At 37.6% G+C, this 22,892-nt stretch overlaps 1 protein-coding gene across 1 annotated transcript in view; it reads left to right on the top strand.

Moving 5' to 3' along the window:
• Positions 1-22,892, top strand: part of PRIM2 (DNA primase subunit 2) — a gene marked incomplete at its 5' end in the record, with an annotated part of 129,697 nt that overhangs the window by 19,989 nt on the left and 86,816 nt on the right. The window contains 2 exons of the mRNA XM_082306285.1: positions 6,266-6,361; positions 7,238-7,375. Coding sequence (XP_082162411.1) covers positions 6,266-6,361; positions 7,238-7,375 — 234 coding nt within the window. The remainder of the gene's footprint in view (positions 1-6,265; positions 6,362-7,237; positions 7,376-22,892) is intronic.

Here is a 22,892-nt window from a genome sequence, read left to right as displayed (position 1 = left end):
TACAGTTACTTATGCCCCCTTTAGTGCACTAGAGCACTATGATTCTTCTTAGTTTTGTGTGGTTCATTGTTTGAGTTAAGTAGGACCTCTAGAGTCCACTGTAAGGTTGAATCCTTGTGTACTGGGTACTATGCACACTCTTTCTGTTTTGAAGTAGATTCTCTTCCAGCTTTGAAAAAGTGACATGCTTTGAAATAAAAATTGCAAAAAAGGCTGCAGTAAAAATGAGATGATGAATAAAAACATCCTTCCTCCTAATCTAGCTGAAAACAACTAGACAACTGAATCCTGAGGCAGATGCTCTGCTGTAACCCTGGCTCTCTAAAGTAATATGAAATGGCAGCTGTACCAGAAAGGCAGTGAAGAATGGGTATCTTCTACATGATGTTCTTCAGCTTATGATAGAAGAGGTGGGAAGGGGACCCACGCTATTTGTGTGATAACGTGCTATAGCACTCAGTGGTTGATCAGGTGACACTTGACTGCCATTTATCCAATGGCTTGGAAGTGATGAAAGAATAGCAGTCCTAACCTGATCCTTGTAGATCCTCAGTTCTTAGCAACTGGAGATTTTGGATTCCTGGAAGAGACTTAGTATAGACAAGGAGAATGGTGTCATCCAATGTCCTCTCTTTGTCTATAAATATTTTAGATGGTTTTTTTGCGGCATAAGGGAAGAGAAAATTGGGATATCAATAGTGTATTTTTAAAAATTATATCCATATGTTCTTCAAGAAGAAAATAAATTCTTTGGATAATCAAGGTGTTAAGTTCTTTTGTAGTGGTTGAGGTTAGGAATGTTTCCAAAATGAATTTATTCTTCATATAGCAGTCATTGCAGTAACTTTGGAAATGTTTATATTGTTCCTTAGTACAACAGCATAAAAGCTGATAGGATAGTTTGTGCAGGATGTAATTACACTGCAAGTAGAATTTACTAGCTGCTGTTTTGGACGTAAGCTTCATAAAAATGGTCTGTAAACACTGAAATGCTGTTCCCTGCTAATCCTGTGATTGAATCTAGAGAAATGTTTGTTAACAAGTTTCTGTAATATTGAGTCTGTCGTTAGCATCCTGATTTGTAAATGGAAGAAAACTTGTTGCTGTATTTCCCATAAGGATCTTCCATTAGCTCTTCAGTCATGTGCGACTCTAAGATGTATGTGGTGATGTTTCGAGAGTAATCTGTAGTAATCATTTTGTTAAGCTTTCCTTTTCATGGATGTAGGGAAATGTTTGTCAGGAATGTAGGAAACTGGACCTGAGTCGCTGAGTTTCTCTGTGATTAAGGTAACCATGAATTAGCTGCGTAGTTGAGGAAGATCCATAAAATGTCCTTTCTGTGCCCACTCCTGACTTAAAAAAAAGCCCAAACAACATTTCTGTCAATGGATAAGAATATATAATAATTCCAAGTGCAGCCCTTTATATTTTTAGAAATGCCAGCAATCTGAACTTGAGCTAAAATAGTAAGTGGTAGTACCCTGGGAAATATAAATTTCTTCTTAATTCATTTGTACCTAGCCAAAATGGAATTGATGTCTCTTAAGAAACATTGTAATCAAATTTGTGAACAACAGATTTATGAGCCTCGAAGGTTTTACTTAAGGCTCTTCATGCTCTTAATTGGTAGGGCAGCTGGGAATTATGTCCTTTCCCAATCAAGCTAGTATTCATTAACCAGGTGAATACACTTTAAATTTATATTCTTAAATTTAATGGTCTCTAGGTTAATACTTTTGTATTCTCGTTCTAGCTTAGTTTCTACTGTGCTGTGTGGCAATGGAGAAGATTGACTAGGAAGTTATTGTTTTGTCTGTTTGATAGCATTTGATAATTTTTGAGAAGGGTATTGTGCCATTTGAGTACCAGCTGCTCAGTGACTAAAAGCAAGTTTTAAAAAGTTCGCTTTCTAAGGACACCAGTGACGTGTGCCCATAAATACCTGAGGCTGAGCCTTGGAAAGGGAAGGGCCTCGTGCATTGTGTTCTTGTTTCTAAGTCTCCCAGTAAGGACCAGCAAAGTTAAGTAGTTGTGCATGTATAGGAGTATAATGTGTGCATGCATCTTTATCTCTTCATTAAAACAGAGTAGGGATATCAAATTTATTTTGAAGATTTTGGATGGCCTCACTGCCACTGTTTGTTTAACCAAGCCTCACATATTAAATTATTCATATTTTAATCTAAATTTATGTGTCTTTGTGTTTCCAAGACAATTCTGTGATTAAAATCAATGAATAAACTGCATGTAGAAAGCAAGAAAACTAGAAAGAATGCAAACTTGTCCCAAATCCTTGCTTGCTTCCTTCCTTTCTCTCATGCCTTCCCTTTTCATGTCTTGATTTTTCTAATTTTTCTGTCTCAAAAAGTTACAATGAAGTGTTGAATTGTTTCGAGCTACGATACGTGACCCACTGTCACTGAAAAGGGAAGATCCTTTTCTGGTGTTATTGTTCTTTGCTTGTGCCTTGGACTGCCTTGGTGATAAGCAGTTTCAGTTTATTAAACTGGCAACAAACTAATGAGGCAAAACTAGTGAATTGTCTTCTGTGGGGTGAGTTGCATCAGTTCAGTGTGAGGGTCAGATGAGCACCAGATGACACCCTCGGAAGAATTCTGTTGATTACTTTTTTTTTTTTTTTAATCTTTTGAACATCACAGTATTTTACTTAGCGAACATCATTAGTGCTGTAAAAAGTTAAGCAGTCTGTTTATCTTTCCAATCTTGATTAGAATCCTAAAAGCTGTATTTAATTGTGTCTAATTTTTTAATGATTACCGGAATGTGTTCTTGCGGGTGCCATTTTAGAGGTGAAATTATTAAACATACAAACCGTAGTGTTCTTATTAAAATTAAAAAAAAAAAGGACCAAAAAAAAAAGCTTTTCCAGCTTCCATGAACCAAGAAGAACTGGGATACGTGTTTCATGATGCTCTGTATACAGAGGTACAGGCATGACCTAGCTGAAAGCTTGAGTCTGAGCTTAGACTGTAAGGAGCTTATTTTCATTGCATTGCATCTTCAGTCAATTTCATACAATTTTATGTGAAAATGGTGAAATCCTTAATGCCAGTGCAAGGTTATTTTTAATGTTTCAGTCTTTAGGGAGGCAAGTTTTATTTTTAAATGTGTTCTGCAGTCATCTCCTAGCTTTAGTTAGGGGCTAGGGATATCCTTGTTTCTTCTTCCTCTCCCTCCATTAGCTAAAAACATGAAGGCAACGGGAATTTGTGAAAGGGCAAGGAGCAAAGTGTTCGTAGGGCTGCTGAAGGTTTGCCTAACCTGTAAGGTACTTGAGGCTGTAAGAAGTAAATGATTTAACAGCTTTATAAGTATTATTTATTTATATGAGAAATATTGTTTCGCAATAATATTTGTGTTTGTTTAAAAAATACAATTTCTGATGAAACTGTATTTTCGGTAACACTGTCCACAATCTTATGCAAATCTTTAGACATGGCCCATTAATCTATTTTTCTGGAGGTTTCACAAGGATCACTTTTACCCCAACAGTGTTAAATTTTTTGCTAGTGAGATGCAAGAAAATCTAAAATTGCTGTGACTTGATTGATATGGTCAAATTACTAATAAAGAAGGATCTAGACAGCTTGTGAAGTTTTGGAGTCAGTATAATTATTTTGTGTGTATATTAAAAGATAAAACCCCCTTGAAATTAAATGTAGTACTGAATAAAATGGTTTTGTTGATAAAAATGAGCTAATTGTTTTTTGTAAAACAATTAAGCAAGGAATCCTTGTCTTTCCTTCGTCTCATTCTTCCCCCAGTACTGCAAGTCTGTCTGTAGTTACTGGACTGTTTCAATGGCTTTCTGTAAAAACTGTCCTTGGCTCAGTTTGACGGTTTTTTTAGTGAGATATCCTAGAAGAAATAATGCAATTGTAACCACTATAGCTATACAATATGTTGTACTGTTTTTCTTTGAAGACAGTTTCACTGAGGATTTGGAATGACATGGTAGACTGAACTCTCTTAAGCAATTTCTATTGAGAAAGCATAAAACTGTTACACTGAAAAATGGAAGTCAGTATTCTGGAATTAACATTGAAACTTTGGTCTATACTAGGTGAAAGGCAAGCTTGCAGGCTGATGTGGTGATGCAGATTTATACTTATTTAAACAAGAAATATATCATCTGGAAGGAGTAGCAGGGTTTTGGTAGCACTGTGTGAAGTTTGTATATAGTTCCAGGAAAGCAGGAATCTTCCAGAGACTAACAAAAATAAGATTGTCAGTGGGTGTATTTTATAGAAAGTGTTTTCTCATATCTCTTACACAAACACATTTAATTGTTTTGATACAGCTATTTTGCCAAAGAAAAATGGTTTCCCTGCAGGCTGTTTTTCCCTGCAGCATTAGATTTTCAGATGCAGAAATATAATGCTACTGTGTATTTCCTCTGTCTTCAAAGTTACATTCTTCTGCATTGCTGGCAGCTTTATTATTTTTTAAACTGATTTTCCTGAGAGAGTACTACAGATAATGTCAAGATGTGGACATAGCTTCTAGAAGCCTTCTAGACATCGCTGCCTTGGTCATTTCATATGCATCTCTCAAATCACTTTCATAGAAGGGATTTGCTGAGCTACTCCTCCAAGTTTCAACTTCAAGGGTCCTTCCTATGACTTTCCCCAACATTGGACGCTTTTAAGATTCAGCTGGACAGGGTGCTGGGCCATCTTATTTAAACCATGCTTTTGCCAAGAAAGGTTGGACCAGATGATCCTTGAGGTCCCTTCCAACCTGGTATTCTACGGTTTTATGACTTCCAAGAAAAGTGTTTAGTTTTGTTTAAATGTCCATTTAACTGCATAGCAGTGTCAGTCAACAAATTAGATATTCTGCCCCATTCAGAGAAGTAACTGAACTGCTTATGCACATCCATTTCCACGGAGCGGAAGGACACCGAGTGCCTTTTTTATCTTGTGTTTGGAGTCTGGGTGTCTATTGGCTTGGTTCCTGCCTAGGCTCTAAAAGCTATCTTGACTGCAGCCTAATGTCACCTCTCCATAGGTATTAGAGGACACGTCCAGTTTGTGTAAAGCAGTGTTACACAGTGTATTATACTTTGGTGACATCTGTGTCCATCTGTGTTTTGGGAAGTTATTCTGTGTTCCTTAACATTTAATCCCTTTCAGTCAGGGACAAGTACTTCCACTATACTTACTAAGAACATATTATGTAAATATTTAAGACTGTTGTTGCATGTAGTTAAGTTACTAGGTATCATTGCTGGATTACCAGCATGTATGATCTGCTTTATCAGAGTGGATTATTTATGATTTAATTTTTTTAAAATTTATTAATTTTCTCAGGTTTTGAAGCCTGAGCTTAATCATGATTTAAAGCGGAACAAGTCGATTTCAAATTTTTTTGTTAATTGTTTTCTGTTGAATAAAACCCCAAAATGATTTATTGACTAGTAAAATCACTACAAAATGCTAATTTTAAGTGTGGCTTTTCTGCTGTATTTGGTGCGTTATTAAGTAGTCAAAAACCATACTATATATATTTATGTATATGCAGTATTTAAGTTTTTATATTCGGAAGTGTAACATTGTCCATGATTTTTCAAGCTAGAAATTTTGGCTTAAATATTTCAAGTTGTTAAATTAGAGCACTGCTGCTTAACTTGCCTGTTTCAAGAACTGGAAAACCACTAACATTTAGTGAACAATAAGTATATCATTGTTCTCACTCCTCAAAATAAAAAGGAGGGAGAGATAAATCCGTGAATATAAGATGATATGTCACTTTTTTAAAAAGTCTGGATTTAAAAATGAGCTGAAACTGATGTTTTTGTTAAAAATCTGACAAAGTTGTTTATGTCCTTACTAATTGCCATTAAGTCATCATGCTTTGTTTTAATGCATCCAGTAAAATCTAGATACAAGCATGGATTGTCACAAGTTTTATTTTGGAGAGGCTGACTTCTAAAAAGTGTGTTTTATCATTGTTGTGTTAATGTTTAAAATTATTATATTTTAAAATCTGCACCACTGCTTCAGAAGGAAGGTTATTTAGCACTATTGACCACTAGTGTTTTGCTGGTTTCTATTTATTAGTAGAATATTAGAAAATTATAATTATTAGTGATCACTTGAATATGTAGTAATTTTTCCCTTGTCAACTAAAGTGATGATATATTTACAGATTAAGTAATCTTTTAGCTCATGTTAATTTAAGAAAAAAAAGCCTTATTCTAAAATATTTCAGCAGTTTTAAAACAAGCTCTTAATTTTAGATCAGTGAAGACCTGAAAAATGAATTGGCAAATGAGCTGTGTGCATCAACCCCTGGCCTCCCTATGATTAAAGTAAAAGAACAAATGTTCTATAAGGTAAGTAGAAACTGGTAAATGCCACAGATTTGCATTCATTCTCTCAGTTAAACTTGGAGTTACTAATTTTAAGTTTACCTAATACTATTCCTAACAGTTAATAAAAGTATCTAAATTAACTGAGACTAATGAGAGTTCCTCTTCTTCTTCATGTCAGTATAAGGGTAGAGTTGAGGGACTGGGAGAATGAAGAGACCTTTAAACTACTATTAACGTCTTCTGTCCTCTTCTGCCATCCCTTGTCTTTCGCCACAATAAACGGTCTTAACTTTTAACGTTTCCCAGACAAATGACTTAACTTGCCTGACTGACAGACCGGTCAGGATGGAGACATTCCCAAACATCTGTTGCTGAAACTAGGTTTGGTCTGATGGTATTAGTCTGAAATTCTTTTTGCAAGAGAGCAAGGGGAGAGGAAAGAAGTATCTAATGTAGCCCACCGATTCTTCTTTGGAGCAAAGTTGGTTGGGTTCCAGATCTGTTTCCAAGACCTTTTATATGTAGCTTACATGAATGAAATATTTCAAGATGCCTGAAACAGAAGGCCAACAGAAGTCCATTTTCAAATATCAGATCAGTAAGTGATGCAAAGCTACATAATTGGGCTAATAATCACAGATGCAAACTTTAAAGTAGCTTATTTTGCCTATTTGCATGACTTTCTGTAAGTAAACAATATTTTTCCACCAAAATAATGATCAGCTATTCCTAAGTCAACATTTAATTTCAAAATCTTTGTGTTTTGCCTGGATAGAGCTTTGTTAAAAGACAGAGAATGACTTAAAGCTTTACTGGTCCGTCTTGAATCTTAGGATTGTGAACATTGTTACTGCATTATTTTGCTCTTCCACAGTGTGGGTTTTTCTTCTTTCTCAGGTTGGACTTGCAGATGCTGTGGATCTGTTTAGAGCCAGAAGAGTGTTTATTAAAGATGGCTTTGCATATGTGCCACTTAAGGACATTGATGCGATTGTTTTGAATAACTATAGAACAAAGTTATCTAAAGCACTGGCGGTAAGTCTGATAAACTCTTACAACTTCTGTTGCATTGTTTAGTGACACTCTTGGACAGTAGCCTTTTGAATTTTTAAATTTATCTGCTTCTATCGGGAGGATGCCAGAAACCCTATCAAAAGTGCTGACAGCAGTAAATAAAAGTTCATTATGAGCTGCGAGTTCATTAATTTTAAATGGAATTTAGCATGTGATGTGCATTGTAAAGAAATTCCTGCTAGAGGATTTTAAAATTGTTTCCCACATAGAGAGTAACGTGGCTTTTTGTTCAAAATGTTAGCCCCATACAGACAACTGTGTTTTCTCTTCATATTGGTCTTTTCTCACACACGTTTTGCAACAGTTTTTTGTTGAAATAAGTAAAATAGTGATTTGTGGTTTTTTTTTTCTTTTGCTGGCGAGAACTGAAATGAGGATAAGTCAGAACATGTCAGGCAAAAATAAAGTCTTCATTGTATGAATGTTTGAGGCATCAAATCTAGCTGGGACACCTATGGTGAATACTGTATGTGAATGTTCTTCTGTTAGTAATTCGGTGATCAATTTAGGAGTTGCTAGTTTTACAATATTAGGCTCTTCACAGGGTTTAAAAATTGGTGATCATATATAATGCATAGAATTTTAGTCCTAGAAAATACAGCATTGAATAACATGAAGGCAGTTTGGATTGCTTTTTAAAAAGGTTTTCAAAGCCTTATATTGCTATGTCACATTAATATCAAGGTTGACCATGAGTGTTTAGTAAACACTCAGCGTGAAATAAAAATGCATTCCTTTAGGAAGCTGACAGTATGCTAATTTTCTAATTTGTTAATTTTTATTATAACTAGAGTCTGGAATTATTTAATGTGCAGTGAAAATCATGATACTCTTATGTGAACATTTCCATTAGAACTCTAATACAACTGTGACTAGAGACATCCTTATTTCAATTGATGCATAATGTTCTTGCTGAAAGCTGATAACACTTGTGTGGGATTTAAAAACAATGAATGTATTCTATAGAAATGTGGCTAAGTACGCAGATTATCTGCATCTACTTAAAATACTTTTCAGAAGCTTCTTCTGGAATTTGCCTGTTTTGTGAGTAGCTGAGGAGACGTCTGAAAAACAGTAGGAACTGTAATGAGTAGGTTATCTGACTTTTCAGTTTGAGGAAAAATCTGCAACTTTTTCTTAGGAACACACACTATTTTTATATATAATTCATTTAACTCAGATTACTTTGTTAAAGCCAATAGTTGCTTTATAGTAAAGAAGTACTTCTTTATGTTATCCTCTGTAATCATGGTTTAGAAATTTTAACACACTCATGAGCTTGGAAAGCTATCTTCTATAGAACTGCTATGTTTTAAGTTATTGCAGTATTTCAAGTTTGTGTTAGTTTTTAGTTTTAATACATACATTTTGTTTACTAAAGCTCACCATATTTTCAGAGTAAGGAGTAAAAGAAGATTCGTGATTCCTGTCCTATTCCAAAGCTCCTGATTGAAGTTGTGGGGTTTTGATTACTAATTTAGTTTGCAAAAGTGAATACACATTTAATAAGCTGTTTCAGCTAATTTTAGCTCGCACAGTGCACTGCTGAGAGATGCTAGGAATATTATTAAATTGAGTCTTTTGGGAATGAGGGCCAAAAATCCAGCATGTTTTACAGAGGTCAATCTAATGTTGTTCCGTTATACCAAACGGAGGCATAACTGGAGTGTGACACTTGCTATCTGGATAATTAGTGTAGTTTTCACTGGAATCATCAATTACATTTCAGTGAAACTATAAGAAAGGATTGTACATAAGGAATCTTTTTAAAATCTAAAGATGGTAAGGTAATGGTTGCTGTTCCACAACATACAAATTAGGAGGATAATCTGTAGTGATTTTCCTCAGCCTTATCTGGAGTGAAGAGGCACATTTCAGTAGAAGTTATGACACAGTAGTACACTTCCAGTATTGTTTGTGAAGAGTAGTTGTTGAAATACTATTCGATCTAGGCCTAAGTTCTGCAAGTACAGCTGGCTTAGTAGTGCTTGGTAATGCTTTTGTAGCACACGTTTGCATGTGTCTGCTGCACAGAAGTTGTGTGTCCTGGCCAAACTTAATTAAGAAGTAATAGAGCCTTAAACAGCATCACTGATTTGTTATTTAATTTGCCTCTTAATTAATGCATTTTGATAACGTTACTACTTTGGTAAGCATTACTTATGTGTGCTTTTGGGAGTATGTTTTAGTGTTTTTGCAGCATCTGGCTATTTACACTTTGTTCTCAGCACTTTCTAATGGGCAATCCTTGTTTTATTAGAATTTGAGAATTAAAGATCTTAATGGTGTGATAATCCAAATTAGGTTTGAATGCTATTTCTAAAGAAGGGATTTGTATCTTCACAGGGTCACAAAATTAGGCTGAATACTTCTATGCGGTAGTTTGACTTTGGCCAATACTTCTGGCATTGACAGTCTGTTATAAGCTTCTAAGGGACAAAATACCTTGAATATAGATAGTGGAAAGACAGTCTTTCAGGCACGTAGTTTTGAGGACTCTTTCTTACGGCTCTCATTAGTGGCTCAATTCTTCAACGTTAAAGCAGCATAGTTTTCCAGCGTGGGTTGTTCAGTCGCTGGAACTGAACAAAGGTTTTTGGGACGAATTGTCCCTGCACAGGAATGATTTCGTGGTGAAGGCCTGCCCTGTCTTTTCCCAGGTGCTCTGAAGCTGTTACACTTTATGGGAGTGTGCTTGTGCTAAAGCTACTCTTTCTAGGTCTCCAAAGCATTGAATAATTTGGGCGGTCGCCTAGCCTTGTTACGTTGCTCACTACATTGCAGGCTCATGCTGCCACCATCCTGCATATTACAGGGTGATTCCAGACGGCGTTATAAAGGAGGAATATAATGAGAGTGAACTGATGTGTTGATACTGAGCTTTGAGATAACAGTAAATAATTCATAGTACTGACTTTTATAAAAAGTTTTACGTTGACACTGGCACAAATTCAGTTTACTCAGAGTTATGCTTTAATCGCTTACTAGTCAAGCCCACGAAGCAGTCGTATGTTTTGTTTCATCCTTTAAAAATAAGTTTGACATCTCCACTCTGCAGCTATTCCTTGAGGCTCCATAATAGAGGGAGTTAATACTATTCAAGCCTTCTTGACAATTGCAAATGCAGCTGAAGGAGTTCATTTTATGTGCAAAATCAATACTGCAAGGACCTTCTTTCTGTATTTTCTCACCCATTCGATAGTAAATAACTTCCTTTGTGCCATTAATGATTATTAAACTGTAGAAAGCCTAAACATTTTCTGTTGTTCATGTAAGTTGCAATATTTAGCTCTACAATTGTTTTATAACTTAAAGCAAACTTTTATTAATTCAAATTGCATTATATTTTATTCATGAGAGTTCCACTGTGTTTATGCTAATATACAAACATTTCTGCAGTAATGCTGTGCTGCATTTTGGTAATTTCACTTATAGCCATGTAGTGAACTTAGGTTGTGAAATTATTGGCAGTACTGGGTCTCCTTTTTTGAGGATCGTTGTTTTAACTTTTGGTTTCTTGAAATCAGAAGATTTGGCTTAGTGTCACGGTTCAGACCCACGGACCCGTATCAGAGCTGTGTTACACTCGGTACTGCACAAAGGAGGATTGCTCCAGAGAAATCCGAAATGGGACAAAAGGGGGAAAGGAGAGAAGAGGCTGCTGAATCATTGGCTGGGACTTGCCTTTATCAGCAGTGTCCTCAAATAATTGAGAAAATGACTTAATATGACATGAGCAGTTGTCTGACTGGACAGCATTTTACCTCCACGCTTCCCGCTCTGTGTCGTTAACTGCAATGGCCGTAGGGGTGGACGATGTCTCCCACCTGCTGAAAGCGTTGCAGCATTCGGTGTGAGCTTCCCTGTCACGTCTGATCCCCAGAAAGGATGTAATTTCTGAAGATGCATTTAGGTTTTCTGAACTACTTTTCTCGTAGTACCATTTAGTATTTAGTGTCTGATACTCTTCCTGTGTGATTGATCAGAAAATCCTTTATATAGAGATTATGGGATTAGGTTGAGCACATAAAATACTCTTTTTATTATTAAATAACACTAGTAGTCTTGACTAAACCTGTGTACTGGGTGCAGGTGCTCAGTGCTGACCTGGGGGCTGCAGGGCGGCCTCTGTGAGGAGAGGCCGGGGCTGCCCCATGCCGGACACAGCCGGTTCCAGCCGGCTCCAACCAACCCGCCGCAGGGCACGGCTGAGCCCCGCAGCTGAGATGGTGGCATCTTGGGGAAACCATATTTAAGAAAGGGCATAACACCTGACAGAGAAAGGACGAGGGAACCAAAATGAGTGAGGCACAGCAGAGGGAATGCCAAGGTCAGAGGAGCAGCTCCATGATGCTGGAGAAGATCTTCATGGCACCCGTGAGGACCCCACACTGGAGCAGGTGGAGCGTTCCTGAAGGAACCGCAGCCTGTGGAGAGCCTGTGCTGAAACAATTTTTTTTTTTTCTTCCCTGAAGGACTGCAGTCCATGGGAGAGAGACCATGCCAGAGCAGGGGAAATATGTGAGCGGGTAGGAGCTGCAGAGAGAAGCTGTTATGGACGGACCGTAGCTGCCCCTGCCCTCTGCCCCGGCGGTGCTCGGGGTGGGGGCTGGGGGAGCCTGGAGTGAAGGAAGAAAGTTCTGCTTGGGAGAGAGGGCAGGGAAGGCGTCGTTTTAATGTTTGTCTCTGTTTCTCACTACCTGAGTCTATTTTAATTGACAGTAAATTACATTCATTTTCCCCAAGTCGAGTCTGTTTTGCCTGCAGTGGTACCTGGTAAGCAATCTCCCCGTCTTTATCACGACCCATGAGCTTTTTCATGCTATTTCCCCCCCTGTCCTGTTGAGGAAGGGGGTAAGCGAGCAGCTGAGGGGGAGTTTGGTCCTTTGGTTGTGGTGGGTTAACCTTGGCTGTTCTTTTAATTTTTGGTCTCTAGGCTTGTAGATCTGCTGAGGTTAGATACTGGAGGAAAAGAGGTTCAGTACTCTGGTTCCAGCTCACGCAGTCGTGTTAGCTTCTGTGTTTCCTGTGCTCCTCCTCTGAAACAGCTCTCGGATAAATTCCAGAGGTGGGGATAATAGATACTGAAAAACCTGACTCTCACTGGGATGCCTCCGTTGGTGTCAGGTGTTTGCGTCAGCTAGATTGAATCATTACGTCATTCTTATCTTAACGAATGTTACAGTTCAGAAAATGTTTTGTCCTGAAGTTTTGGTGCTTGTTGAACATTACATTTTAAAGGTATAAGCAAATGCTTGAGAATGTGTGAATACTCCTGTGTAGCATGAGTGCTTTCATTGTGGGTTTGAAGAGTTTATTTTACAAAGACTTGTAATTATCGATGATAGCATAACTGAACTTTCCATTCATAGTCTAATGGCAGTTTTCCAGTAGATTTGTCATACTTGTATTTAAGTCCAGCCCCTTTTTCCCCCATCTTGAGCCTAGCAATTGAAGTAATAACTTGGCTGGTCTTTGTATTATAACTCTACTGCAAAAAGTTGCTTTTGTGAAAATACTTTGTCAGAACATCATATAGAATCTAACCACCTGCAAATTAAAATATTAACTGAAAATAACACAAACTGGTACCATAAGAAATCAAGATTCCAATGCTAGTATGTACAATCTTGATAGCACGTGTTTCTTAATTTAATGCCTACACTTTTTTACTTTGCAGTATGATCTTGTGTAATCTGATAAAATGTCTACAAATCAAATTGTTGGGTTTTGAGGACTTAGCACAAAAGGAAGATCTCACTGGTGTTTTCTAATTTTTATGTTTGTTTTTTTTTTTTTTGTTTATTCCTTTCCCTATTTGGGATGTAATCTTCAAAATTGGTAGAAATGTGGATCAAGTAAGTTGCTTCTAGCTTTACTAATATTTGTAATGTTTTGTCTTTTACAATATTAGTCAAATATGCTATTTCAGTTGATTTATGCTATATGTTCAAAGATCTTGCTAATTTGGGAAAAGTATCAGTATACACGGCACCACCTGCAAAACATTTTCTTCCCAGAACAGCTATGTTTTCAAGCAGTGAAGCAGAAGGCTTTATGTAGTGGCATTAATGCTGAGAAAGGATGATTGATGATGGTCTTGTCACTTGAAATTCATTTCAGGTGTTGTGTTCCCAGTGTTAACTTAAAGTAATTCACTGTAACATAAATGGATGATTTTTATAATATGCACATACAAGGTTAGTAAGGTAATAACTTTGGCAATGCAGGGTAAAACGTGATTACAGTGACTTTGTCCTCTGAATCTCTCAGATGAAGGTTTGCTGTGAGAGTTTTGCAGAGAAGCAGCTGGTCTTCATTTCTGAGTAGTATTATATTGTAAGGTCATTGTCTAAGGCACAGGCCTACTGAATAAAATGGTGGTATTTTGAGTGGGAGAAGTGAAGTCAAGGGCAGTGACTTCAAGTGTGTCTTTGTGTGTCAGAGAGGACTCATGCCTGTATGCGGAATGGTTACCTGCAAGACAGGGAGACTTACTGGACTTTTCTTCGTGGACCTTCTTTTTGCCATGGCCCTTAAATTGTCCCATTGTTGACTGTTTTCTGAAATCCATCCTTCAGTGTTTTATCTCCTCTACTAGTTGAAGCACATGTGTTTCTTTTAGAGACTACATAGATTGCTAGCATAATTATAAATAATATTAGGAGGCTAAATGAAATTTGACTGTATTCAGTATTTTGACTTTCTATTTCTTCTATCTGCTTCTTGCATCTACTACAAAGTATAAGATTTTGTTAAGTACTAAATTTGCAGCATAAACAATTGCTGTGGTCTCCGCATGATCCTGTTTCGTTTGATTTATATGGAAATACTTCCATCTTCAAATCAACGTAGGTGTTTCATGATACTAAAACTAGCAAAGCAAGATGTACAGGATTTGAAGCATGTGGAAGGCTTGCTTAACTGTTGAGATGTTCCCCACATTTCAGAAAAACTATTGGAATAGAACATATTAGCAGGAAGTACAATTTTATTTCTATGTTCTGTGATAGATGTGATAACCTGGAAATGTGTCAGTTAATGTAGTACCTGTCTAACATCATGTGACAGGAATTTATTAACATGCTGGTAACAGTAATTTGAGAGTAATGCACTGTAGTCAGTAAGAAAGAACTGTAATGGCATATGCGGTTGATAAGTAAACAGAAGTCTGTATTTCAGGATGTCACTGTCTTAGAAATTTGAGTTTTCTCCTGATTATTTTCTTATGGCTTTCTATGACCCACCGACAGTTGCTAAGTAATAGCGGTAGTAGTATCTATCTGGAGTTGGTTTACACTGGAGTTAATGACAAATTATTTTGTCAACTGTGTTCTGGCTTTTTCTGGGAGAAAACTAGTTAAGTTTCTGGAAGTTAACTGATAAGTGATCTAGCTGATGTTTACTGTGGACCACCAATGGAGCAGGACTCGAGTGACACAGGGAGCCATCCAAACTGCCAGTGAAGATGGACCTAGTGTGTTTCTCAGCCTTCCGGTGTTTCATGGTGGAATGAGACTGATTTGTGTGTGCAGTTGTTTCCTGGGGAAACTTGATTCATCTATGTCAATAATGTTAGCTGAATCCCTTCTGTGATAGTAGGGCCTTGGATTTCCCACCTGTCTATACATTAATAGAGGTTCATTATTGGGATCCAAGTTTCAGCCACTTACTAGTTTTATGTGTGGTTCAAGAGACACAATTTACCTACCACCGCCACGTGCAGTAAATGATAAACTTCCCTTGAAATGAATATATTGAATCTTGCCTACAATGTTGCAGGATTCTGTAAAGGAGCATAAATCTTAAATGTGCTTTGTCTAAACCAATTCTTTCAGGTGATGTAGTTGCTTTTAGAACACAACAGTTATTCACTGGGTTTAATAAATGGATTCTTAAATTCATGATTGTTGAAAAGCAACATTGCTGCCTCATTGACACTTTTAAAGAAACATGGTCAGATCCCGACAGTTAAATTTTTATAACATTTCTAAAGAGCGTGCCACTTTTGTCCTAACTTTCAAATTGTTTATGACTTACACTTTGCAAGTATTTATGCTAAATTTGCGTTTCCTGTAGAATATAAATAATATGCTTATTCTTGCTTGCCTCTTTGTCTAATTGCTCTGGTAACTCATTTCATCACTTCTCTTGGACAAATTAAAATTCTTCTATTTGAAAGCTCTGTGGAGTACATGCCCTTGCCCAGTTCTTAAAATGGGACTGTTTCTTGCTCCAGCTCATCCTTTCTGCTAATCTCAAGCCTTATGTGTTGAAAGAAATGTGGGGATTTTGGGGGTGTCGTCCCCCCCCAGCTTCTTCATTACACTTTGGAGTGCCCACCTTGCATTTGCTTTTCAAAGTGATTCTTTTCTTGCTTTGCTCCCTTTCTAAAAGCTGTTTGGAAGTAAAGGGGAGAGGAACTTTTTGAAAACTTTGCAATGGAATCCTAAAAAGTTCTGTATGACAGAAAAATCACAAACAATGCAAGAATAAATGCACCTGCATTCACCATGGTGATTTTTCATTATCTCTATTGTCTGTAACCCTTGCTTCTCATGATCCTTAGTTAGATGTTAAATTCTGGCTAGCATATTACACATTTTCATAAACCTACTCTACAGATATCAAAGAAGTTCCACCTTGTTTATAAATAATAAATACTTTATAGCGTACCAAATACAGATGCTCATAGGACTTGCTGTTAATGAGTAGTCACAATGAAATCAGTAGGTCTTGTAGCTGTTGAAAGCAATGGGTATAGCAGTGAGTGCCAGATTAAGCATTCAAGAAAGAACTGGAGTCATGCAAGTTATTTTGAGAACTAAATTAAGCTGTAGTGTCTTAAGTTATGATTACAGTTTGAATTAACAATTTGGATTAACAGCAAAAAAGGCTGTGAAAAATATGGAATGTATAAGGATAGGAAGCGGAGGTGTTTTAAAATGTTTAATGCAAGTTTATGGAGCAGGCAAAAAGAAGTAGGTTGAATCACTAAAAATTGTGACGACTACCTTTCCAAGTACATGGATTTTTTTTCTTTCTATACATTTCTCCGTGAAATATGGAGAGTGGCTATTCTCCTCAGTAAAATTTTACGATATTCTAAGTCAGTGAATGTATATTGCACATGTGATGTTAGCATGTTTTTGCCATTCCTACTAATGATAAAGATGGGCTGACTGTTGGGGAAGGACTAAATCTTAAACCCTTTTTTCAATCAGAAGGAAAACTGGGAAATGACTGTAGCTCAAAGTCAGACATGAAATAAATTGAACAACTGATAGTCGTATCAAATGACACTTGGTTAATTAATGTATAGAATCTTTCTAGAGGTTGGAGCACTTGTTTAAGCAGCAAGTGTAAGAATAAAGTATGCGTAAGTCTCATCTCAGAAATGCCTTTGCCAAGACGTGTTTAAAAGAAATTCTGCTGGAAGACTAATTTAAAAAAACCCACGAATTTTACTGATTACACAACTCAAGTGTTTGAACTCTTTTAAGAAAAACTGTAGTAATATGCTTTTTGAACTTATTGAATATTTGTTTTTCAACTGTTTTAAATATAGATGAAGTGAGTATTTTTAGAAATGCTAGTCACTATCACTGCAGCTGATTTCTGGGTGGTCTTGTATGACTTTCCATTTCACTGCAATTTCTCAAAGGGAGGTTCATCTGTTAATGTATTTCTTCTGCAATTAATTGCTAATCTGCATATTTATGCTGGAGAGGAAGTGGACATTTTTTTGTAGCTCTTGTGAATGAAGACTATTTGTCAGAATATTTTTTCCTGGTAATAGGAAAGCAGGGTATGTTTCAGAGGCAGTATAGTTGAGCAGAATTTTTACAATAAAAACACATACCTGTGTCTTATGGGCAGTCTATACAGGCTGTCACTGAAATCACTGGAGTGCTATCTTCCTGAAATATTAGAAACGCAGTTTAATTAGGCTGCAAATATGGAGCTAGGGTAGTTAAACTTGGCTTTAGTAGTATTGGGCCTGTTGGAGTACCCTGCCTGGCCCACTCCCTTCCCAGCTGTGACTTCATTTTGCAGCTCTGGGTTGTAAAGCAGCAGATCCTTATTTGAATGATTACTTGCCTCCAGGGGAGCATTGGGTGCCTCTGCATTGCCTGTACTCTGCTGCCAGGCTCCTACTGGATCATCACTTTCTTTCCTCCTAGTGGCCAGCAACGTACCTGCCTGAGGAGGGTACTACTTTATCCCTGAATACCTTGACTGCAGGGATCCATTTTTAAGGTTGGTTGATCAGTGCCTTATGCTCAGCTGATTTTTTTTTTTTTTTTTCTTCTGTTTCCGTGTTAGGTTTCTCTTGGGTACCTGACATGGATTTTGAAAGTCTTTTTTTGGTTGACTGGGGTTTTTGTTTTGTTTTGTTTGACCTCCTGCTGGATTATCTCTGTTTATTTCATAGTTCACCTCTGTTACTTTTTTCCAAATTTCTGAATTAGTGACCTACAGGGAAATACTGACCCACTGATGCAAGCTACCTCTCACTAGGGAGCATACTTTCTAGTAATTTTCCATTCCTCATTGAGGAGTCTAGCCATGCATTGCCATGAGAGTTGTACTATACTGTATCTGCATATCTAGTTATCTCATGTGGTCTGTTCAGCCTGAAGAAAGGTATGAATCAAAAGCTGGGTGTGCAACATTATTGAGTTAGCTTTTCTTAAAGAGAGACCTCCACGCTGCTGTGTTCCACCTTTACAGGTCTACCTTACTCTGTCAGTATTTCAAGCCTGCCGGGACTTACAAGCACTGGAGTCCTGAAAGATGACAGTAGCTTCATGTGGAGCACTTTGACATTGCTATGAACTGAAATTTCTTTGTCTGAAGTGGCTTTCTTTTCTCTTGAGGTATGTAAGGAGGAGGTGGTCTAGTAGCAAAAGTCTCTACATTAGTAGGCATGTCTGTATGGCTTTACCTGGGCTGATTTTTGTTATTCCTTGGATCTTCTATTACTGTGAAATAGAAAACCAGGAGAGGTTTTCCATAGATTCTACATGGATTATGTATGTTTGGTAGCATGTCAAGTGTAAGTATACACGTAAATGTTTTGTATCATCTCATCTGTCTGATGATGCCTCATCTGTCTGAGGGAAGAGGCACAAAAGTACTGTAATATAGATGTTTTGTAGTAAAAATGGATTTTGAAAGGCGATGATGGATTTATTCAGCATCTAGGGTCACAGGAAAGTCTCCAGGTATAAGTGAAATTTTGTAAAAGCTTGTATGTGCTCTGTGGATTTTGAAAGGACACAGAATTAGCGGTTCAGTGTCTGAGTTGTAGAAAGGCAGAAAATAAGATGAAGTATCAGGGAAAAACAGACCAATGAAGATATACAGTTTCATTTTACAAGTAGCTTGTGAAAGATCTTTTTAGCTATAATTTTTTTTCTGTATTTATGTAAACAAATTCATTTTTATGTAAATACTGGTATTTTTCTGTTTGTAAGGATTGATGTTTAATTTAAATAATCTGTTGTCTTGAGCAAATATCAGAAAGCAAAGGTTTTTTTATTATCATCTGTCAGGAGTTAAGCAAAATGAAATGGTTTATTAATGGCTACAGCCTGTGTTTATATATGAAAGAAATGGATTAAATTTGGATGTAGCGCTTAGAGCTTCTTAAGTAATAGAAAACCCCATGAGTTTTCCCTGTTGTTTTCCTAGTTATGCTGCCAAAATGAGGTGAAGGTTGTTCTGTTACCAGCTTTGCTAATCCCAAAGGATTTGTTTCTTTTTACTCCGTCCTTTTGATGTGTAGACAATAAAAATAAATTAAAAAATGTGGAAATCCCACCCCCCCAGCCCCCTTTAAAACTGAACTGTGAATCAGAACAATCCTCTTTGGAGTACATGAAAATGTTGAATTACTTTAAAAAGTGGGAAGAATCCTACCAGTTGTCAAAGTGAATGAATAAAACTATTAATCGGTTCTTATTCCAAATGACAAGCTTTTAAAGTAATTTTTCGAAGAGTTGAGTCTCCCAGGCACTATTGTAGAATGCTAGCTGCGTTAATACCCTTCGGTGACAGAAAGCAAATACCTGTTTCTCAATAAAAGTTGATGATCTCTCATATTGCATGAACAAATAAGTAAAATAAATGTAACAGAGGATGTAGGCTAAAGAATAAGAGCTATGAATTAGTTTAGAATATATTTAAATTTAAAATCAGTCTCTTATCTGTCACATACAATAACATTTTGCCTCATTAGATATTTTAATAAGTGGAATTTCAAAGGCAAATTACACTATTTCTTTTGAAACATGCTTCTAGACTTTACTGAAATTGTTTCTCTAGATTGTTTTTACTGAATAAATGAAAGTCTTGGGGTTAACCTGCTTTTAAATTCGGTATGTTCTCCAATGCTCCTGTATAAGAAACAAAGGGCATTGGAGAGGAGACATCTTGATGCTGGTAGTTATTTTTTCTTTCTACCCTTACCATACTTCTCACTCATAGTACAACCAGCCAATTTTAGAGTAACCAGTTTTAAATAGTAAGTCCAGTTGGACTTTTGATCTGAAGCTATTTTGGGAGGAATAAAGAGGGGAGTGTTTTGGATCATCTGATGATGTGCATTTGCCTAAATTTAAGCTGGGGAGTGACCCCTGATTTTCATTATCAGTACAGTTTTTAGTGGAAAACTATTAGGCACTTCTATCCATCTCTATATATTTCTTATGGCGTAGGATAATGCTGGTAGAGCCTGCAATGAAAGCAGAGAGGTGATTGAAGTATATAATTAGAGAGGCAATAATAAAAAATTCTTCCAAGCCGCATACTTTTGAAACCAGCACTGTGTTAGATCTGTGACTCTGGGGAATTTATTATGGTTCAGAGATAGTGGTAATTCTTGTGAAGTCCACAGCCTAGTACCTGGCTCTTTAAAGAGTTGGATTGTTTCATGAGCAGATGTGGGGATACCTCAATTCAACTGATGCAAAGAAGAATACATCAGACAATGTGTGAGCATAAACCTGTGCTCTGCTGCTGAGGGATTAAAAAGCAGCTGTGGAGTAGGGGAGAACGAAAGCTCCTGGCCTGCCCTGCGCAGGGTGTTCTGCCAGCATTGCTAGCATATCTGTGCAGAAGCTGTTTGAGGGTCATTGTGAGCACTTCTTTCAGGTGGAAGCCTTTCCTGTTCCTCAGGCATGAATACTATTATGAGTAGTAGAAGGATATGAGATATTTTGCAAAAAAGAAATCCATTTTCTTTTCTTATCTTTTTCATAACCTGCTTTGCCTTTGTGACAGCATCTGGAAGTCACAGAGAAACCTCCCAGGAATAGGAAAGAAGAGGCTTTTGCATGTGTGTGTGTGTGTGTGTGTTGTGTGTGGTGCTGTGTGTGTTTGTTTGTTTGTTTTTTAAAAGATACGGTTCACTGTAGAAATTTACTACTTTGTATAGCAGATAACACGCTCTCATCTAACAAGTGATTGCTCCAACTTTTTCCCTTACATTTTCTTGTGAATGTTGGGTAGCACTATTGAACTCTAAGTCATAGTCACCGAGAATGTCCCTGGCCACTGATGCATGTTCCTTCAGCCACTTAAATGGCCTATAGAGACAAAGGCAGCCGCAATGGGATTGTGTAGCTGGGTTTGATGAGATGACTTACATTTATGTGATCCTGTTTCTTAAACTTTTGGTATAAGCATTACAGTTTGGATTGAGTGTAGTTCACGTCTAAGCAAACAGTAGGCTCAACATGAGTCAGCAGAGCGCCCTGGCAGCAGAGAAGGTTAACGGTATCTTGGGCTGTATCAACAGAAGTACAGTGGGTAGAGGAGAATGATACCCCTTTACTTGACACTCATTAAACCACATCTAGAACACTGTGTCCAGTTTTGGGGCTCCCGGTACAAGAAAGATGTTGATAAACTGGGGCAAGTTTAGTAGGATTCTACCCTCTACGCTTTCTGCCTGTCTTTATTGACAAAGTTGAGCCTACTGTTTACCAGATCTTCAGGTCTTTTCCAGAAGAGCTGTTCCCCAAGGAGTTGGCCACCATCCTGTACCAATGCAGGGATTTATTTTGTCGTAGGTACAGGACTTTTCAGTTGTCCTTGGTGAATTTCATAAGGTTCTTGTTAGCTCAATCCTCCGCCCTATTTAGGTCCCCCTGAATGGCAGCACTGCTCTTCAGTGCATTGATTGCCTTCCCCGAACTGGTGTTTATGAACCTGATGAAGATGCATTTTGTCTCCTCTGTGTAATTGGTAACATTATTAAACAGCATAGCTCTCGGGATAGGCACTTGAGGAACTCCACTTGTAACTGGCCTCCAGGTAGTGCACAAGATATTAATTGCTACCCTGTGAGTCTGATGACTGCTTTATATCAGGAGCTGCTGGTTTGTTTTGATCTCGGTAAGAAAGGCAGTCAGACTCATTAAAGTGTTGCTTAAAATGCCATTTATTGGAGGTAGTATGATAAAGAGAGGATAGTACTAATAATCTTATACCCTTCGGGTTCTGGGAACTCAGGAGTTCTGGGGCATCAAATGAGCCACCAACCAGGGCACATCTCCCTGTGCAGATCCTGTCTGTAAAAGGTTACCCTATTTTGGTCTTTGAGCACCTACAGGATTTTCTGTTCATTGTTTCTACATGTTCACATGAGAATTTGTTGCCACACATTTTAAATACAGACAAGGACATGCAGGTGGTGCAGTTGCTGGTGGGAGTTGCTGACAGGCTGCTTCATTATAATTAGCCACCTAAGTTTGTCCTGCAGCCAAGGGATGTCTGTGGCACAACACCAGAAGGCCAAGTTATACACGCAATATAGCACAGCCCAGTTCTGTGCCTACTCAGGTTTACTGTTAAGGGAATCCCTAACTCCTTGGTGTGCAATGATCTTCCAGTTAGCATCACTACAGTGATCCAAACAGCTTTTCACCCATCTACTAGGTGACTGGACTATAAAGTTACAGCTTAGATACAGGGATATTGTAGAACACTGTATCAAAAGTCTTGTTAAAGCCAAGGTAGATGACATCCCCTGCTCATTGGTCACAGAACTATCCATTTTGTCTCAGAAGGCAGCCAGGTTGGTTAAAAATAAAATAATAAAAAAAAAAATTATTTACTGTTGGTAATCTATGCTGGTTATTCCTGATTACCTTCTCCATTGTTTGCCCAGAAGTGCATTCCAAGAAGACCTGCTCTGTGACTTTCCCAGGGTCTGAAGTGAGGCTGACTGGCCTGTTGTTCTCCAGTCATCCTTATTGCTGTATCAGAAGATGAGTGCAAGACTTACCTCCTAGTCATCAGGAGCCTCTCCTGATTGCAGTGGCCTTTCAGCAGTGATGGAGAGCAGGCTCATAACGTCAGCTCTCTCAGTACCCTCAGGTATATCCCATCAGGTTCCATGGACTTGCATGAGAGGATATTTCTTGGTAGATCCCTTACTCAGTCCCTTTTGACTGCTTGGTAGTTCTTC

This window comes from Platalea leucorodia, assembly GCF_965183815.1.
Source record: "Platalea leucorodia genome assembly, chromosome: 3".
Classification (NCBI taxonomy): domain Eukaryota; kingdom Metazoa; phylum Chordata; class Aves; order Pelecaniformes; family Threskiornithidae; genus Platalea; species Platalea leucorodia.
The sequence above is the reverse complement of the archived record's forward strand: the minus strand, read 5'-3'. Positions and strand labels throughout refer to the sequence as shown.